Source organism: Tenrec ecaudatus, chromosome 7 (genome assembly GCF_050624435.1).
Source record: "Tenrec ecaudatus isolate mTenEca1 chromosome 7, mTenEca1.hap1, whole genome shotgun sequence".
Taxonomy (NCBI): domain Eukaryota; kingdom Metazoa; phylum Chordata; class Mammalia; order Afrosoricida; family Tenrecidae; genus Tenrec; species Tenrec ecaudatus.
Window position 1 is genome coordinate 16,166,641 of NC_134536.1, and position 15,924 is coordinate 16,182,564.

A 15,924-nucleotide genomic window follows, 5' to 3' on the forward strand; every position below is an offset into this window, starting at 1 on the left:
GAATATTTAAGAGCAAGGATGTATTTTGAGGACTAAGGTGTGCCTGACCCACACCATGTTGTTTTCAATAACCTCATATGCAATGTGAAAGTTGGATGGACATTGAGTAAGAAAGACTATAGAAGAAGAGAGGCATTTGAATGGTGGTGCTGGAGAAGAATATTGAAAGTACCATGGGCTACTAAAAGGACAAGTCGATCTGTCTTGAAAGAAGGAATCCCAAAGTGCTCCTTAGAGGCAGGGATGACAAGACTTTGTCTCACATACTTTGGACATGTTATCAGGAGAGACCAGTTCTTGAAGAAGGACATCATTTTTGATTGAGTAGAGAGGTAACAACGGAGAGGAGAAAAATTGACACCGTGGCTGCAACCATGTGCTCTAACACTGGAGCACTTGTGAGGATGGCACCGGACCGGGCAGTATCTCATTCTGCAGTGCCTAATGTCACTCTGGGTCAGAACCGCCTCGGTGACACCTAACAAAAAGAGCAACATCCAAAGGCCAGGGCCTTGGTTGAGAAATCAAAGAGAAGGAAGAGGAGGAAAAGGATATCTGGTACAATTAAATTGGTCTGAAGGAGAACTCCAAACAGAACATTAACTTAGACAAGGCCAAGTAGAGAGACTATTCTACATAGAAAGTTACTATCCCAGTATGCATGTCCAGGGGCTGTTACTAAATCCCTGTGCCCAGCTACTGAAACTCTCCTCTTGCAGAGTTGTTCAGTGCTATTTAGACTTTTCAGAGAGAGGAAAGGTAAAATGCTCAGCCCCTGGTTCCCTGGCCTTTGTCAACTCCTCCTGAGATCCAGTCTCTCCTCCAAAATTCCCCCAAAAGAGCATTCAGAGGTCGACTGAATATCAGTGTTTTGTACAACCCATTGCTTCAATGCTTTCCTTCTTTGGTCAATCAGGTCTTAGAAGCAAAATTTAAAGAAGTGGTTTTCAACACACTATTACCTTGAATACTTCGCTTGAAGAAGGCCTTACAGCCCTCGCAGGACCAGACTCCATAGTGGTAGCCTGACGCATAGTCATTGCACACAGCACAGTAGCGAGTCTCCTTGGCTGTTTCCAGGGCCATGTTTCCCTTGTCACCAGTACTAGCCAAGCTCTCTCTGCCACCCTGGCGCCGGTTATCTGAGTGTGGCCTGGAAAAAAAATAAGAAGAGAGTGGAAGAAACAAAACAACAACAGAAAAGAAAAGAAAAAAAACCAGTGAATCCATTAACATTCGAAAAGCAGAACATGCATGCTCTTCTAAAGAATAAGAGGCCTAGGAGATGCGGCAGGTCCACTTTATTCTGACATTTTGAAAGAATGAATCATAATGTAAGCTAATCTTTCATTACCTCTTGCTGTCTGTTGCAGCAAAAGGTGTTTGCCTATTATATTAACCTTGAGAGGGAAATTGTTTCCTGCAAACTTGCTTTCCAAATGGACTCCCTACCCCAGAATATATTAGCCAGATTTTATTCAATGACAAAAAAAATTAAATTAGCTGGTTTCTAACAACTTATTCATATCCTCAGGGATTCAGAGTTAATTCAGAATCATTAAAGACCCAAGCTTATTCGAATTCTAGACCACCCTACAGGTCTACAGAGGGCAGAGACGAAGCATACAACAGCTAGAGCACTGGAAACTCAGATGAACTCATGCACAATAAGGAACAAGTACAAAAACACAACAATTCAAATGTTTATGCCACTGCGACCAGGTCACCCTAACTAGGAGTCAGACGAGATTCCACAGCACCTCACAACAACAACACTAGGAATCTGTTGTATCCTGTGATAGTCGGAGGAAACAATTGTTCAACACTCAATATTGAAATGCGCGCGGAGAAAACAAACATGAAAGGAGCGGAGGGCACACATGTCAATACCAAGAATTCATAGGGGAAGCAACCCCCAACAGGGCCTCTGAAAATGAGTAGTCAGAAGGCTGTGGAAGAGCTAAGAGAAGGGGGAGAGTGATTCAGAAGGGGAGAGTGATTGGTTGGGCCAAACCGGGCAAAGAGGGATGTCCGAAAGATGTCCTAATAAGGGATGTCCGAAAGATGTCCTAATAAAATGTTTGGGGGAGGGGTGGGGTGGGGTGGGGTGGGGGCTGAGCAAGTAAAGTTGGAGTTGGCAAAGAGGACACCCAGGGCAAGGAGTCCCAGTAGATGGGTCTTACTTGGGGCACAGCCGAAATTCAGAAGCATGAATGGGAATGAAGATCAGTGAAGGCCAGCCCTTGAGAAGTTGGAGGATAATGGGAACAGAGATGGCGCCATATCTAAAGAACATTGCAACGGCAAAGGGAACGATTTTAGAAGGGAAGCGAGCTTGCAGAGGCCTCGGGCAGAGCAGTGGAAACATGCCTAGAGAGAGAGAGTGGCAGATGGTAGAGAGGGTACACGAGAAGAACGATCAGAGGAAAGTCAGGAAGAACGCTAGAACAGTTGGGATGAGAGACACAGCAGAAAGAGCACTGAAGAAGAGACCTCGAAGAACAGGGAAGGAAGGAGCTAAGGAAAGAAGGCGCTAAGGATAAGTTCGTCCCAATAGAATCAATAGATCCCGGTGTGCTCGACATGTACAGCTGAATAAAAAAGGTGTGAGCGACTTAGAACCTCCTCAGAGCCAGGCAGTGTCTGTGTATAACTGGCACTCAATAATATCCTTATGAAATGAATGGAGAGAGTGTTTCAGGGTATGAATGAGGTAGAAAGATATTGGTTGGATAGACAAACTGAAGTTTTGGTACTTTTTTAATCGATGAGATTTTGCTTAATTAAATAAATCTAAGATGAGGTGCAGGAGCCTGTTGAGTGGTTAAGTCCCGGGTTGCTGACAGGGGAGGTCAGCGGTGCAAATCCGTCAGACACCCCACAGGAGAAACGATGTGGCATTCCATTTCCATAAAGATTCAAAGCCATGGCCCCACTGACTCTAACTCCTAGCAGCCCTTTAAGACAGACTAGAGCTGCCCCTTAGTGTTCTCAAGGCTGTAAACATTTCAAGAGGCAGACTGCCACATCTTTGTCCCATCGAGTGACTGATTGGTGGGTTTGAATCACTGACCTTTCAATGAGCACCCAATAGCTTAACTATTGCCCTCCTGGGTCTCCTCCTAGAAAGATCTCAGTCTTCGTAACCCCACGGAGAAGTTTGACTCTCGCCCCCAGAGTGGCTGTGAGTCAGAATACATTTGACAGCAATGGGTTAATTATTTAGGACGGGAAACATGAACTTGAAGACGGAACTCCCAGGGTCTCTTAGCAAACGAAGCTGGTGCGGCTACCTTCGATTTCCCACTGAACGCAAGCCACCACCCTGATGCTCACCAGCAGCACCTTTCCCTCTGCCTTGTCCCATACAGCGCTTCCCTGCTCACTCCTAAATGCCGTCCACGGTGTATTTTGCCAGGGTGGTTTTCAAAGGACGGTTGCCATCACATTCACAGAGCATCGGCTACGAGGGATGAGTAGGGCCAACTTTGCAAATGTTTCCATTTGCCATGGCAACCTCCAGAAGGACGATGGTCCTTGGGCATATTGTTTAATGATCCTTGGGCAGCCCTGGTCCCCAGTCCTCCACTCTACTTCATGTTCTTCTGCCCATCTCATTCCATGTCATCACTGTGCTGTTGAGCTCACCCCAATCAACCTCAAATCTTTTCCCTGTTTGTTTATTCATGGTCATGCATGATTCAAAGGCAGCAGGAAGCAGCCGTGAATATTCAACTATTGATGGGGGAATGGGCGGTGTTCTGAAAGCACAAAATTGGTAGGCCCAGTGTCCTGTAAAACCTGCCAAAACCATGTGGCCTTGAGTCGATCCCAACTCATGGCAACCCCCTGTGTGACGCAAAAGAATTGTGCTCTAGCATTTTCAGTGACTGATTTTTTTTTTGTCAGAAGTAAGGATCTCACCCGCTCTTTCTTCAAAGGTACCTCTGAGTGGACTCAAACCACCCACCTTTTGGCTCGATGCCCTTGCATGTTACCGTTCTGTACCACCAAGACTCTGCTCTGTGTCTCATAACCAAACCCAACGAAGCCCATTGCCATCGAGTAGATTTCGACTCATGGCAACCACAGAGGACAGAGTCCAATGGTCTCATCAGGTTTCCAAGGCCGTGGTCTGGGTGGAGTTGACTGTCAAGCCTTTGTGCTGCAGAGCCGCTGGTGGGTTCTGACTGCCTACCTTTCCGTTAGCAGCGGAGTGTTTGCCCACTGCACGACGAGGACTCCATCAGTGTCTTATAAACTGAAAGACCAAACACACGGTTCTGGACGTGATTCTGACTCGCAACGTCAGAACTGACCCTACAGAGCTGGTTTCTGAAGCTTTCCATCTTTCAGATGAGAGCCACCTCTTTGTGTGCTGCCTCTACAATGGATGGGCGATTCAAGCGACTGACCTCGTGACTAGCAGCCCAACACATAACCCAATATGCCACTAGGCCTCCAGTGTCTTATAACCTTTATTAATTATTGCAGCAGATAATGCGTGCTTGTTCCATGAATAACAAGACACGCAGGGGCAAAAATGTCAAGGTGGCCAAGAGTCTACCACTCATTTTTCCACAATAAAATGTTGCCCATGAAGGTCTCCTTTCCCGTGAATTCTTCTTACCCGGCCACTCCAAACCCTGCAAACAAGAAGTCACGTACCCTGCAGCCCTGCTCTGGATTCTACGGCAGCTTTGTATGGACCTCTCCAGCTGCCGTGCTCTCCAGTTCCTTCCGTTGCACATTCTCAACTCCTTGGTGACGTCTTGAGTCTCTCACTAACCTTGGGAATCCCAAGTGCTGAAAGCATACCGCCTCCCCTGGAACATGGACTCAATATTGCTCCCAACTAAATTAATCATGACCGAGCCAATAAAGCGGTCATGTGTACCACATAAATGGAATCTGTGAATGCAGCTCATAAATGTGATGGCAAGAGAGGGACTGGCAAAATCCCATTTTCTCCAGATTTCAAAGAGATGTGCACTGTCACCACGAGGCCTTTCACCTGCACTTCACTTTGGAGATGACCTTGGGACACTGGAAACCCATTACAGATGCGGGGCAAGAAGCTGGAAGGGGTCCAGAAATAAGCAGGGAAATTGTACAGGCTTTACACACGCCAGCTTCAAAAATCTCATGGAAAAAACTCCATTATCCTTTTATTCCGCTTCTCTATGAACTTTTTGAAGCCCCCGTGTGTGTGCCCATCATAAAAGTCACTTTCCAAATCATCATTGAAATCCATACAGGTAACATAGTTGACTGTCATGTCGATCCCTCTCTGCTCCACCACCACCGACTTGGGGGATGTCGTGGAGAAAAGTATAATCAACATCAAGCCAACGGGCAGCTGAGGTCTTCCCAGGGGCAGCCACAACCCGTGGCACCTTGATAAAAGTGCTCACATTGGGTAGGGCATCCAAAGCTAATTTGGCACAAATGCCTCTAAATTGAGGCGTTGTGGCCTCGGGAGGCAGATTCATTTGGCCCTATTATGTGCAGTGAAAAAGAACACAGTGGGGGGAATCCAGACGCGGGCTCAGAACATCCGGCCAGGTGGGTCAGACACCACGCTAGACTTATCTGAGTACCTGTGACTGGAGCCCTCCCAGGGATGGGCCTGCTTCGAAGCTTTGTTGACCTGACCTGGCTTCATGCCTCTTTGGTAGGAAATGTTCACATTGCATTTAGGTTCACCTTGTTTTCTCCCCCTCCGCCTCAGAGCCTCTTTGGTTTCTCCTTTTATTCAAAGCCTCAAAATGACCTTCTCTTCTTTCCGAATCCAAAAGTTCTTCCGGTTCCGCTGGTCACACGGGACACTTCACTCAAGATAAGCAAAACTCACAACCATCAAGTCCATTCTGACTCATTCCAATCCTATAAGACAGGAGAGAACCTCCCTTCTGGGTTTCTGAGACTGTCAATCTTCACGGGAGTTGAGAAGTGGTAGGTGGTTTCAAACTTCTGACTTTGTGATTAGCAACCCAATGCGTAACCAACCACTACGCCACCAGGGCTCCTCACAGGGCACTTCAGACAGCCCACCCTAGTACCTAGTTCAGAGCCCTTACCTAGTACCCTAAGTGAAAGCTTAACTACTTCTTCAGCCAAGTTGCTAAAACACCCGTCTCCTCATAAAAGTAGTATCTCTCACTGAACTGTCACTAAAAGTTTAGTTTCCAAGTGGGATCTTTCTCAGAAGATTATGATTCGAAGCTGGCTAGTCTATCAAGCTCCATGGTAAGAGCATTGATGTTTTCCAGCCCAGTGATCCCTTCAAAGATTTTCTGGACAGAAGCAGCAAAGAAACTTAAGCAAGCGATGAAAGGGTGTTTTGCCACCGCAAGGCACACATGTGGCCAAAGAGGACGAACAAGCAATGGCTTGACAAGCATGACATAAGGGATCAGATTTTTTAGAAATGGCAACACCCCTGCACCTAAGGAAAGGAGCAACCCAAATGATTTGATCTCAGTTCCATGTGCATTGTATCAATTCACTACTAAACATCTCCAAATCACTGACACTACACATTTGAAGAAATGAAGAGATATGTCTGAAAGCATTCATGTTTGGTCCAGGAAGTGGATTCTCTTGGATGAAGTAAAAACAAATCTTCACAAAAATCCTTGCCAAGGACATTGTCATTAATCAAAAGTTTGAACTCAATACAATCAAATACTGTTGTTTTTCTAGCCGTGAATAATGTGTCAGTCAGTCAAACAAACGCATGATTCCCTGGATTTGCCAAACAATTGAAAAGCATTTGAAAGCCTTGGTTTCTAGAGGAAATGTGTTGCGAAACTGAATTGAAGGAACCAACAGATGTCCACTTTAGAAATGTGGTATGACCAAGTGCCACTGCAGCAGCACCCTAAGGACCCCCTTAGGAAACCGAGTCCCCAAAGCTATGTGCATTACAGCGCCCTACATTGTTCTCTTCCTGGAACTTAGCAAACTTTCCAGTCCTGCATTTGAGTGACTATTGTTGACTACTTATATCTCCCTAGTAAACAATAATGGGAGAAACACGGGCTATTTATTCCCATAACCATTTACACTCACGGACACCCGCCTCAAGATTACGATGAGTTGGAATCATCTTGATGGCAGTGAGTTTGGTTTTGTTTGATGACTCAGAGTTGACTCAGTGGCAGTGTGTAGTGTTTCATGAGTAAACAATAATTCCAGGAACATAAGAATCTTCTCTCATTTGCTCCCAATTGTAAATTACATGCAATACACCTCCTGTACCTAAACCATGGCGAAGTTTAGTCAAGTATTTCTTTCAAGCACTAATGCACAGACGTCAACAAGATGGTACATTAAGAAGTGCCGTGGTCCTGTCACCATAAAATTCACTGCTAGCAAGTCAATTCCAGCTCATGGTGACCCTGTAGGGCTGCGCCGTGGGTTTCCAAGGCTGTAAATCTTTCTCAGAGTAGAAAGTCTTCGCTTTCTCCCATGAAGCCGCTAGGGATGTAGAACTGCTGACCTTGCGGATGGCAGTCAAAAGCATACCCACCGCGACACCACCAGGGCTCCTGCCAATCACCACAAGAAGCTTTGAGATGTTGTTATTGCTGTTGTTACTTTAAGCTTCTTGTCACCACAAAAATCTAAAAAAGAATAGCATTTGCAAAGCTGTCAGAACAAATTTTATCCAAATTCTGGAAAACAGTTAAAAGTTTGCAGCAACCAAGAATATGACGAATGAATAATAATTTTAAAAAGTCTAGAAAGCATTCAGGTTATTTTACTTCCGTGCTCCAGCTGTCTCCAGCCTCACGGTTGCCTTGAAAGCCACAGTTCCTAGCTCCAACATGAGCCAGTGGCCCCTCATTCTGGACGAAGCAGATCAGATCTCCTTTCTCAGTTCTAACCTGCTCGTAGGTACATCCTGGACTGAAGCAAGATGCTCAAATTCTGTGTCCCCTTCTCAAAGCTCCAGCAGGGAAGAAAAGTCAAAGGCATTGCTTTATATACTGTAAGGCAAAAAAGCAACCTATCACCACTTAGGACAAAGGAGTTTGATTAAAACATGATAAATGACCTTAAGACCGGGAAGCAAAGTCGGAGAAAGAGTTTCCTTGAGAAACTAGAGCATTCAAAGACTCCATGGGGAAGTGCAGAATGCTACACTGTTGCCCAAAGGGAAATGCATGCTCTCGAAAGACCTAAGAAAGACATCAACTTTCATTCAGGTTGGTCTCTAGGTTCACTGTCAGGCCTGCCAGGTACTGAATGAAAAAGCCTAGCATAGAACTATTCTGCAAATGTTGAGAAAGATGTTGTATTTTCTGTTCTTTTCATTGTTTATTTGTTTGGTTTTCTTTCTTTCTGTTTGTGTGGGGTTATTTTGCTTATTTGTGTGCTTTTATTTCCTTTTTAAATTCTTAACATTCAAGAAAACCTCTGTCAAAACATTAGCTGAGCCCGTGCTAAAACAAGAAACGTAAATAACCAAATATTGAAGAAGAGAATCTTTGCAAAAGTAATCTTGGCATGTCGCTGAACATTTTTTTTCCAGACTAATCCGCAATAAGATAGCTTTGAGCGTGTTTTCTTTAAGTACTCAGGAAAAAGGAAGGTCTCGTTACCAACATGACACATTGTAACATTATAATATTCTTGTACTATTTATATATCCCACATTCAACAGAAAGATTACAGAGAAACAGGGCAAGACGGCCACTCAAAACTAAATGAAGTGTGAAAAACTGTTCCTGAGGAAGCCCACACACTGAACTTATTAGCAAAGACTTTAAAACAACTGTCTTAAGTAAAACACAAAGAGAAATTAAGCAAAGTGACCTTGAGCAAAATGAGAATGTTAACAAAAATAGTAAAATGAAGCAACTATAGCCTCAAAGTAAAAACACAATCACTTAAATGAAAATTTCAATGGGAGGGTTCCACAGCAGATGTAAACAGAAAGAAAATAGAAGGAAGGAATATGACTGTGAAAGCAATTGAGGTGATCAAATAAAAGGAAAATGGAAAGAAGTGAATATAGTCTAAAGGATTTGTAGCATACCATTGGGTGAAATAACACACTTATGAGATTCCCAGAAAGATAAAAGATTGTGAAAAGAGAAAAAAGAACCTATTTTTAAATGCTTGTAACTTCCCAATGTTGATAAAAGACATGAAATTTAAAGAACTCCCGCCAGAATAAATTCCAATAGATTCATGCGAACACACTTTGCAACCAAACTGCTGAACATGGAAGAAAAGAGAGAATTCTGAAAGCAACAAAAAAAAAAAGATGGCTTAGTGCATCCAAGTGATTCTCAGTAAGATTAGCAAGTGACTTCCCATGATAAACCATGGGAGTTAGAAGGGAGTGTGAGGACATATCTAAAGGGCTGACAGGCAAACATTCTTTAAAAAGAGGATATATCAGCCAAGAAGTCTGTATCCTGAAACACTGTCCTCTAAAACACAAGGTCAAGTTAGGACATTCCCAGAGCAGCAGAAGCTGAGAGGTGCTTGTCACTAGACTTGCCTTGTCTTCTACCACTTGTCTTTCCAAGTATCATCATGTAGTGAGTTCTGTGCTGCTGTAACTCTGTACAGTCTGTCAATGTTATTTCAAGTCAATGCAGGATCATTCAAGGTCAGCAGAGCTGCCAGCGTAGGACCGACTAGGAAGAAGAAGATGGTGATGTATTGGGGCGGGGAGTTGATGAATGAAGATGGTGGAACGCTGTCTTCTGTAGTGCTAGAAGACAAACCATTGAGGCTGCAAGGCGCTTACACGACTCAACAAGAGCTGTCTCCTCACTCTAGAGCTGACCTTCCTCTCTTGGCTACAGTAAAACTTTTGAATCTTCGATTGCTAATGTGGCACAATGCAAAAGGAGAAGAAATCGATACAAACATGTATTAATAACCAATACATGAGATGTAAGGAGTGTTTTTCTAGGAAAACTGGAAGTTGTCAAAAAGAAAATGAAATGTAAAGATCGATACCCTAGATATTAGTGAGCTGATATGGACTAGTATTACCCTCTTTGGATGAAACAATCATACAACTGAGTACTGAAAAACCAGATTTTTTTCAAAGTTATGTATTTAAATTTTTTACAAAACATTATCACCTTCAAAGTACTCTCCATTAAACTTAATACTTTTGTTAAATCTGCCATTCTATTCTTGGAAACATTTTTCAAACTCATCTGTTCAGATAGCTGACAGCACCTCCCTCATTTTTTCTCTTCACCTTTTCTACGTCTTCAAAGTGCTGTCTATTCATGTCCCTCTTCATTCATGGAAACAAAAAGAAGGCTCACAGAGCAAGGTCAGTTGAGTATGGTGCGTGGGGCAGGAGAGGTATGCTGGTTTTTTTCCCCCAAAACCGGCACACTGCGATGGCTGTGTGAGTGGGTGCATTGCCATGGTGGCAAAACCAGTCCCCCGTCTGCCACGAATCAGGTCTTTTTTTTTTAATCATTTTATTGGGGACTCGTACAATTCTTATCACAATCCATACATACATCAATTGTGTCAAGCACATTTGTACATTTGTTCCCATCATCATTCTCAAAACATCTGCTTTATACTTGAGCCCTTAATATCAGCTCCTCATTTCCCCCCTCCCTTATGAATCCTTCATAATTCATAAATTATTATTATTTTGTCATATCTTACACTGTCCGACATCTCCCTTCACCCACTTTTCTGTTGTCCATCCCCCAGGAAGGGGGTTGTATGTAGATCCTTGTAATTGGTTCCCCCTTTCTGCCCCACCTTCCCTCCACCCTCCAGGCATTGCCACTCTCACCACTGGTTCTGAGGGAGTCATCTGTCCTGGATTCCCTGTGTTTCCAGTTGCTCTCGGTACCAGTGTACATCCTCTGGTCTAGCCAGATTTGCAAGGTAGAATTGGGATCATGATAGTGGGAGTTGTAAGCATTTAAGAACTAGAGGAAAGTTATATGCTTCATCATTGCTACCCTGCACCCTGACTGACTCATCTCCTCCCTGTAACTCTTCAGTAAGAGGGTGTCCATTTACCTACATATGGGCTTTGGGTCTCCACTCTGCACTCACCCTCATTTACAACGATATGATTTTTTGTTCTTTGATGTCTGATACCTGGTCCCTTCTACACCTTGTGGTCACACAGGCTGGTGTGTTTCTTCCATGTGTGTTTCTTCCATCTAGCTTCTGAGCTAGATGACCGCTTGTTTATCTTCAAGCCTTTAAGACCTCAGATGCTATATCTTTTGATAGCCAGCTACTATAGATTTCTTCACCACATTTGCTTATGCACACATTTGTCTTCGGTGGAATCAGGCCTTTTTAGTCACACACTGTTATGTAATTTTTTTTCAGAATCTCTAAATATAAAGTTTGATTAGCAGTCTGACCGGGTGGAACGAACACCAAATGCACTATGAGTCGACATTTTCATCCGCTCAGGAAGTTGACAGATATCAAGAACCAGGTTTGTCATCCATCAACGGGCATTTCACCTTTTTTGAAACAAGAAAACCCCTCATACACTTAAGTTTTTCCCCTAGCACTGTCCTTGTAAGCATTTTCCCGAGCAAGAAACAAAATTTTATAGCCACACACTTTTCTCTTAAATCGGCCACCACAATAAAGGAGGTTCAAGTGAAATTACTTTTATGAAAAAACTCACTGTAACCAGAGGGAACCTTCCCAGGTGACGCCACTGGGTGCACTAACTCAGAGAGAGTTTCTGGATGCTCTCCTAGTGGGAAGCATGTGTACTATGAATGCTCTGTCCAGTGGAGCTTCATTTCACCTTGGGGTGGTACCCCCTCATATGGTTTATTGTGCCAGAAATGACAAGTCACATTCATGTTCATAAAGAATAGTTTAAGACCTATCTTGAAGTACAATACTGTTTGTGATAAAACAATATCCACATGACTATAAGATAGATACATGAGAAAACACCACTAATTCAAAGTTGCTCGCCAAGCACTAATGCCAAAGGGGAAGGCATTGAAGGTTTCCAACAATTTCTACAGTCTGTATTGATCAGGAATGCAATCAAGATTCAAGGATAATTACTGATGGCTAAAATATAATGTCTGAAAATAAAAAAGGATCAGTAATGGGAACATATTGCCTTGGTGATAGAAACAATACCTGGGATTGCATGACAGAATTATTCAAGACCGACAAGTTACCCCCTGGAAATACCTTTTACAACAACCTAACTGTCACTACACGCACGAGCCTAACCAGATGGAATACACAAGACTCGAGTGGACTAAATCTGTGGAAAGAGACGACGAGGAAGTTCAATATCATCAGTCAGAACAAAGGCTGGAGTGACTGTGGAACAGGTCGTCAATTGCTCATGTGCAAGTTTAAACCGAAGCTGGAGAATATTGGGACGAGACCATAAGAGGCAAATTATAAACTGTAGTGTAGAACTGAATTTAGAGACCATACCCAGAATAGATTTGACTCATTAAGCACCAATGACGAAAGACTAGACAAGTTGTGAGATGGCATTGGAACATCATCCATAAATCAAGTAAAAGGTCACTAAAAAGACAGGAAATAAGGAAAAGTCCAAAATGAGTAGCCAAACAAACTCTGAAACTTTCCCATGAGCACAGAATCACTAACGTGAACAAACGAAATCATGAAGTAACAATTGAACAAAATAGATCTAAGGGCAAATCGAGAAAGCCAAATATTATCATGAAACATACCAAGACCTGAAACTAAAAAACCAAAGTAGAAAAACATGCTCAGCATTCCTAAGCTGAAAGAACTGAACAACAATGAAAGCAAATCAATTCTAAGTTTCAATACTGGCCTGAGAAGGACATCATGTTTGGTAAAGAGGGTAAGAGAAAAAGAGGCAGACCTTCAATGAGATGGATTGACACTGTAACTGCAACCATGGGCTCAAACATCACAACGATTGAGTAGATGGCCCAACACTTGGCAGTATGTCATTTGTTGCGCATGGAATTACTATTGGTCACAACTGGAAGGCACTTATCAACCACAATCAAGTTCTCTTACAAGAACTATGAAGGCAAAAGTTTCAAGTTGAAATACAAGAACACACTAGATAATTGTTTGAATAAATATTAGGCCCTCTAGTATAGGGAATTAGATGGGAAATTTTAAGCTAGTAATAGTGTAATTTTCATATTGACTCTATTTTTATATCCTACATAATTTGAAAGACAAATATGTAAAAATAATTATAAATATGTCAACCTGCACACATGTATGAAGATGCTTCTTGTAACAAGATAAATACGGAGGCAGTGGGTTAGCAGAGCTGTATTGAAGAAGAGTTATCCTGTCACTGATGCCAGGAGGGTACCGATTCAAATGAGATTGTTAATAACTTAGGATTTCAAATTTAATCTCCATGGTAACCACAAAGATATTAACTTTAAAAGATATGTAAAACTTGAGAAAAAAGAAATGAAAATGATTAATTCCCCCCCAAAATTAACTGAACACAAAAGAAGGCAGTGCTGGAAAAAAGGAAGGGCAATCACAGTATAACACATGAAAACAAATAGCAAAATGGAACGGTTAATCGTTCGTCATCAGGAATTACTTTAAATGTAAATCAATTTAAATCCCCTATCAGAAAAGAGAGATTAGCAGAACAGAAATGAAATGATCCAAGTATGTACTACTGTTAAGAGACTCGCTTTATTTACTTATTTATTCCCAGTTTAAAAGGCTTAGGAGAGAAATTAAGTAACCAAAAGTCAAGATTAATTAAGAGAAAGGTCACAGTCAGTGGTCCATAGCAACACCTCTCCTCGGCCAGTAACCAAGTCAGAGAGACTCACTCTAGACACAAGTACACAAATGGGTTGATTTGGGAAAGGATGGAAATTAATATTGCAAATGAATGATAACTGAAGAGGGCTGTGGTACTATGTTAATGTCAGACAAAACAGACTCGTTCATTGCAAAAGTGGAAAACATGTTGATAAAAGTCAATTCATCAGCAAGACATAGCAAAGTATAAACATCTATGCATCTAATTAAACAGAGCCTCAAGTATAAAATAAAATATATGGAAAGCCAGCATTGACAGAATTGGAGGGAGAATGGGTCAAGCTACAATAATCGCGGGAGACTTCAATACAGCATTATTTTGGTTCACCACTGTGTATTACTATGAATGCACCACTATCTGTTACTATTTTGGTAATAGATAGAGCATCTAGGTAAAAGATAAATAAGAAAATGGAGAACTTTAGCAACATCACTAAATAACGACATCAAGCAGACATAAAACTCATTCACTCCATTCTTTCTGTGGTACCCGTGGATCATTCTCCAGGATAGCTTATCTGCTGGGCAACAAAAACGTCTCAAGAAATTAAAAAATAATAGAATCATACAAGGTATCATATGCAACCACAATGGAATGAAGCCAGAAACCAAGAAGAGAAGAAAAATGGGAAATGTCTTTTAAAAATAAGGAATTAAATGCCACATTAATAAGCAACTAATGAATTAAAAGAAAACATCACAAGAGAAATTAGAAAATACTTAGAGACCAATGAAAACATAGCAAAACATTAGAAATTTATCAGACCCACAAAAGGTAGTGCTTTGAGAGAGATGTATAGCTTTAAATAACCTATCTTTATACCTAGAGAAAGCAGAAAATGAAGAGCAAGCTGAGCCCAGAGCTATCAGAAAGAGAAGAATGCTAAAGATTAAAGAAAAATCAAGGTTGTTGAGTTGACTATGACTTATAGTGACCCTATAAGGGAGTAAAGGAATCCTGGTGGTGTAGTGGTTATGCATTGGACTGTGATCCACAAGGTTGGCAGTTCTAAACCAACAGTTGCTTCATGGGAGAAAGGCAGGACTTTCTATTCCCGTAAACAGTTACATTCTCAGAGACCTACAGACGAGTCACCATGTGTCAGCATGAACTTGATGGCAGTGAGTGAGATAAGAGAGCAGAATGGTTTCAAATTGCTTCCAAAAATGAAAACTGAGTCTTTCCAGGAGCACATACTCTTATCTTGGTCCTGAGGAGAAGCTGATGGTTTCAAACCACCAACCTTGTGGTTAAGAGCTCAGAATTTTCTTCTTCTTCTTTTTTTAAGGGCTCAATATTAAAGCCACGGTACCACCAGGTTGCAATCGAAAACCAACAAAGGAAATCAACAAAATCAAAAGGTATTTTTTGAGGGGGAAAAAAAGTGAAAAAAAGAGAAGATGGAAATAAATGAAATCTGGGGCTTTACTACCAATTGAACAGAAAATTTTAAAAGACGATTGGAAAAAATGTTATAAACATGACAATAAATTAGATAACGTAGATGATAAGTTCCCATAATTATTTGGCCTCCCATGCCCTTTTCAGTAAAAGAGATTACTCAGCATCCCCTCTCCGTCAATTAAAAATGTTTGTACTGCAGCCCACAATCCAGGATAACGTGTAGGTACCTGCTTTGGCGCACGTCCCCTCCCCCCGCTCCCCTTTCCCCCCCACCCCTGGATCGTTCCAGAAATTCCCAGGAGGAGGTATTGCCCACTTTGGGAAACACTGATCTAGATAAAACAGAAAAATTCCCAGAAACACACAAGTGATCCCAAATATATATCAACAGATCTATCGAACAAAAAGACTGAACTGGTAATCAAAAACACCTCCCAATGGCAACAACGGAAATACAGCAAGAGTGCCTTGCACAAAACACTTCAAACGTAGTTTTATTTCTATACAACAGCAATTAATCTGAAAACGAACTTAAGAAAACACTCACTTATAACAATATCTGAAAGGGTAAAATACCTAAGGCTAAATTCAATCAGAGAAGTGGAAAACTATTAAAACAGTGTTGAAGGTTTTAAAGAAGACCCGCCACAAATACTAGAGTATGAGCCGAATTTACTCCGCACATTTTTTATGCTGAACCCCCT

At 42.0% G+C, this 15,924-nt stretch overlaps 1 protein-coding gene across 1 annotated transcript in view; it reads right to left on the bottom strand.

Annotated features, from left to right (window-relative positions):
• ESR1 (estrogen receptor 1) overlaps positions 1 to 15,924 on the bottom strand; it is a 345,467-nt gene that overhangs the window by 296,968 nt on the left and 32,575 nt on the right. Inside the window, exon 2 of the mRNA XM_075554364.1 lies at positions 963 to 1,153. Coding sequence (XP_075410479.1) covers positions 963 to 1,153 — 191 coding nt within the window. The remainder of the gene's footprint in view (positions 1 to 962; positions 1,154 to 15,924) is intronic.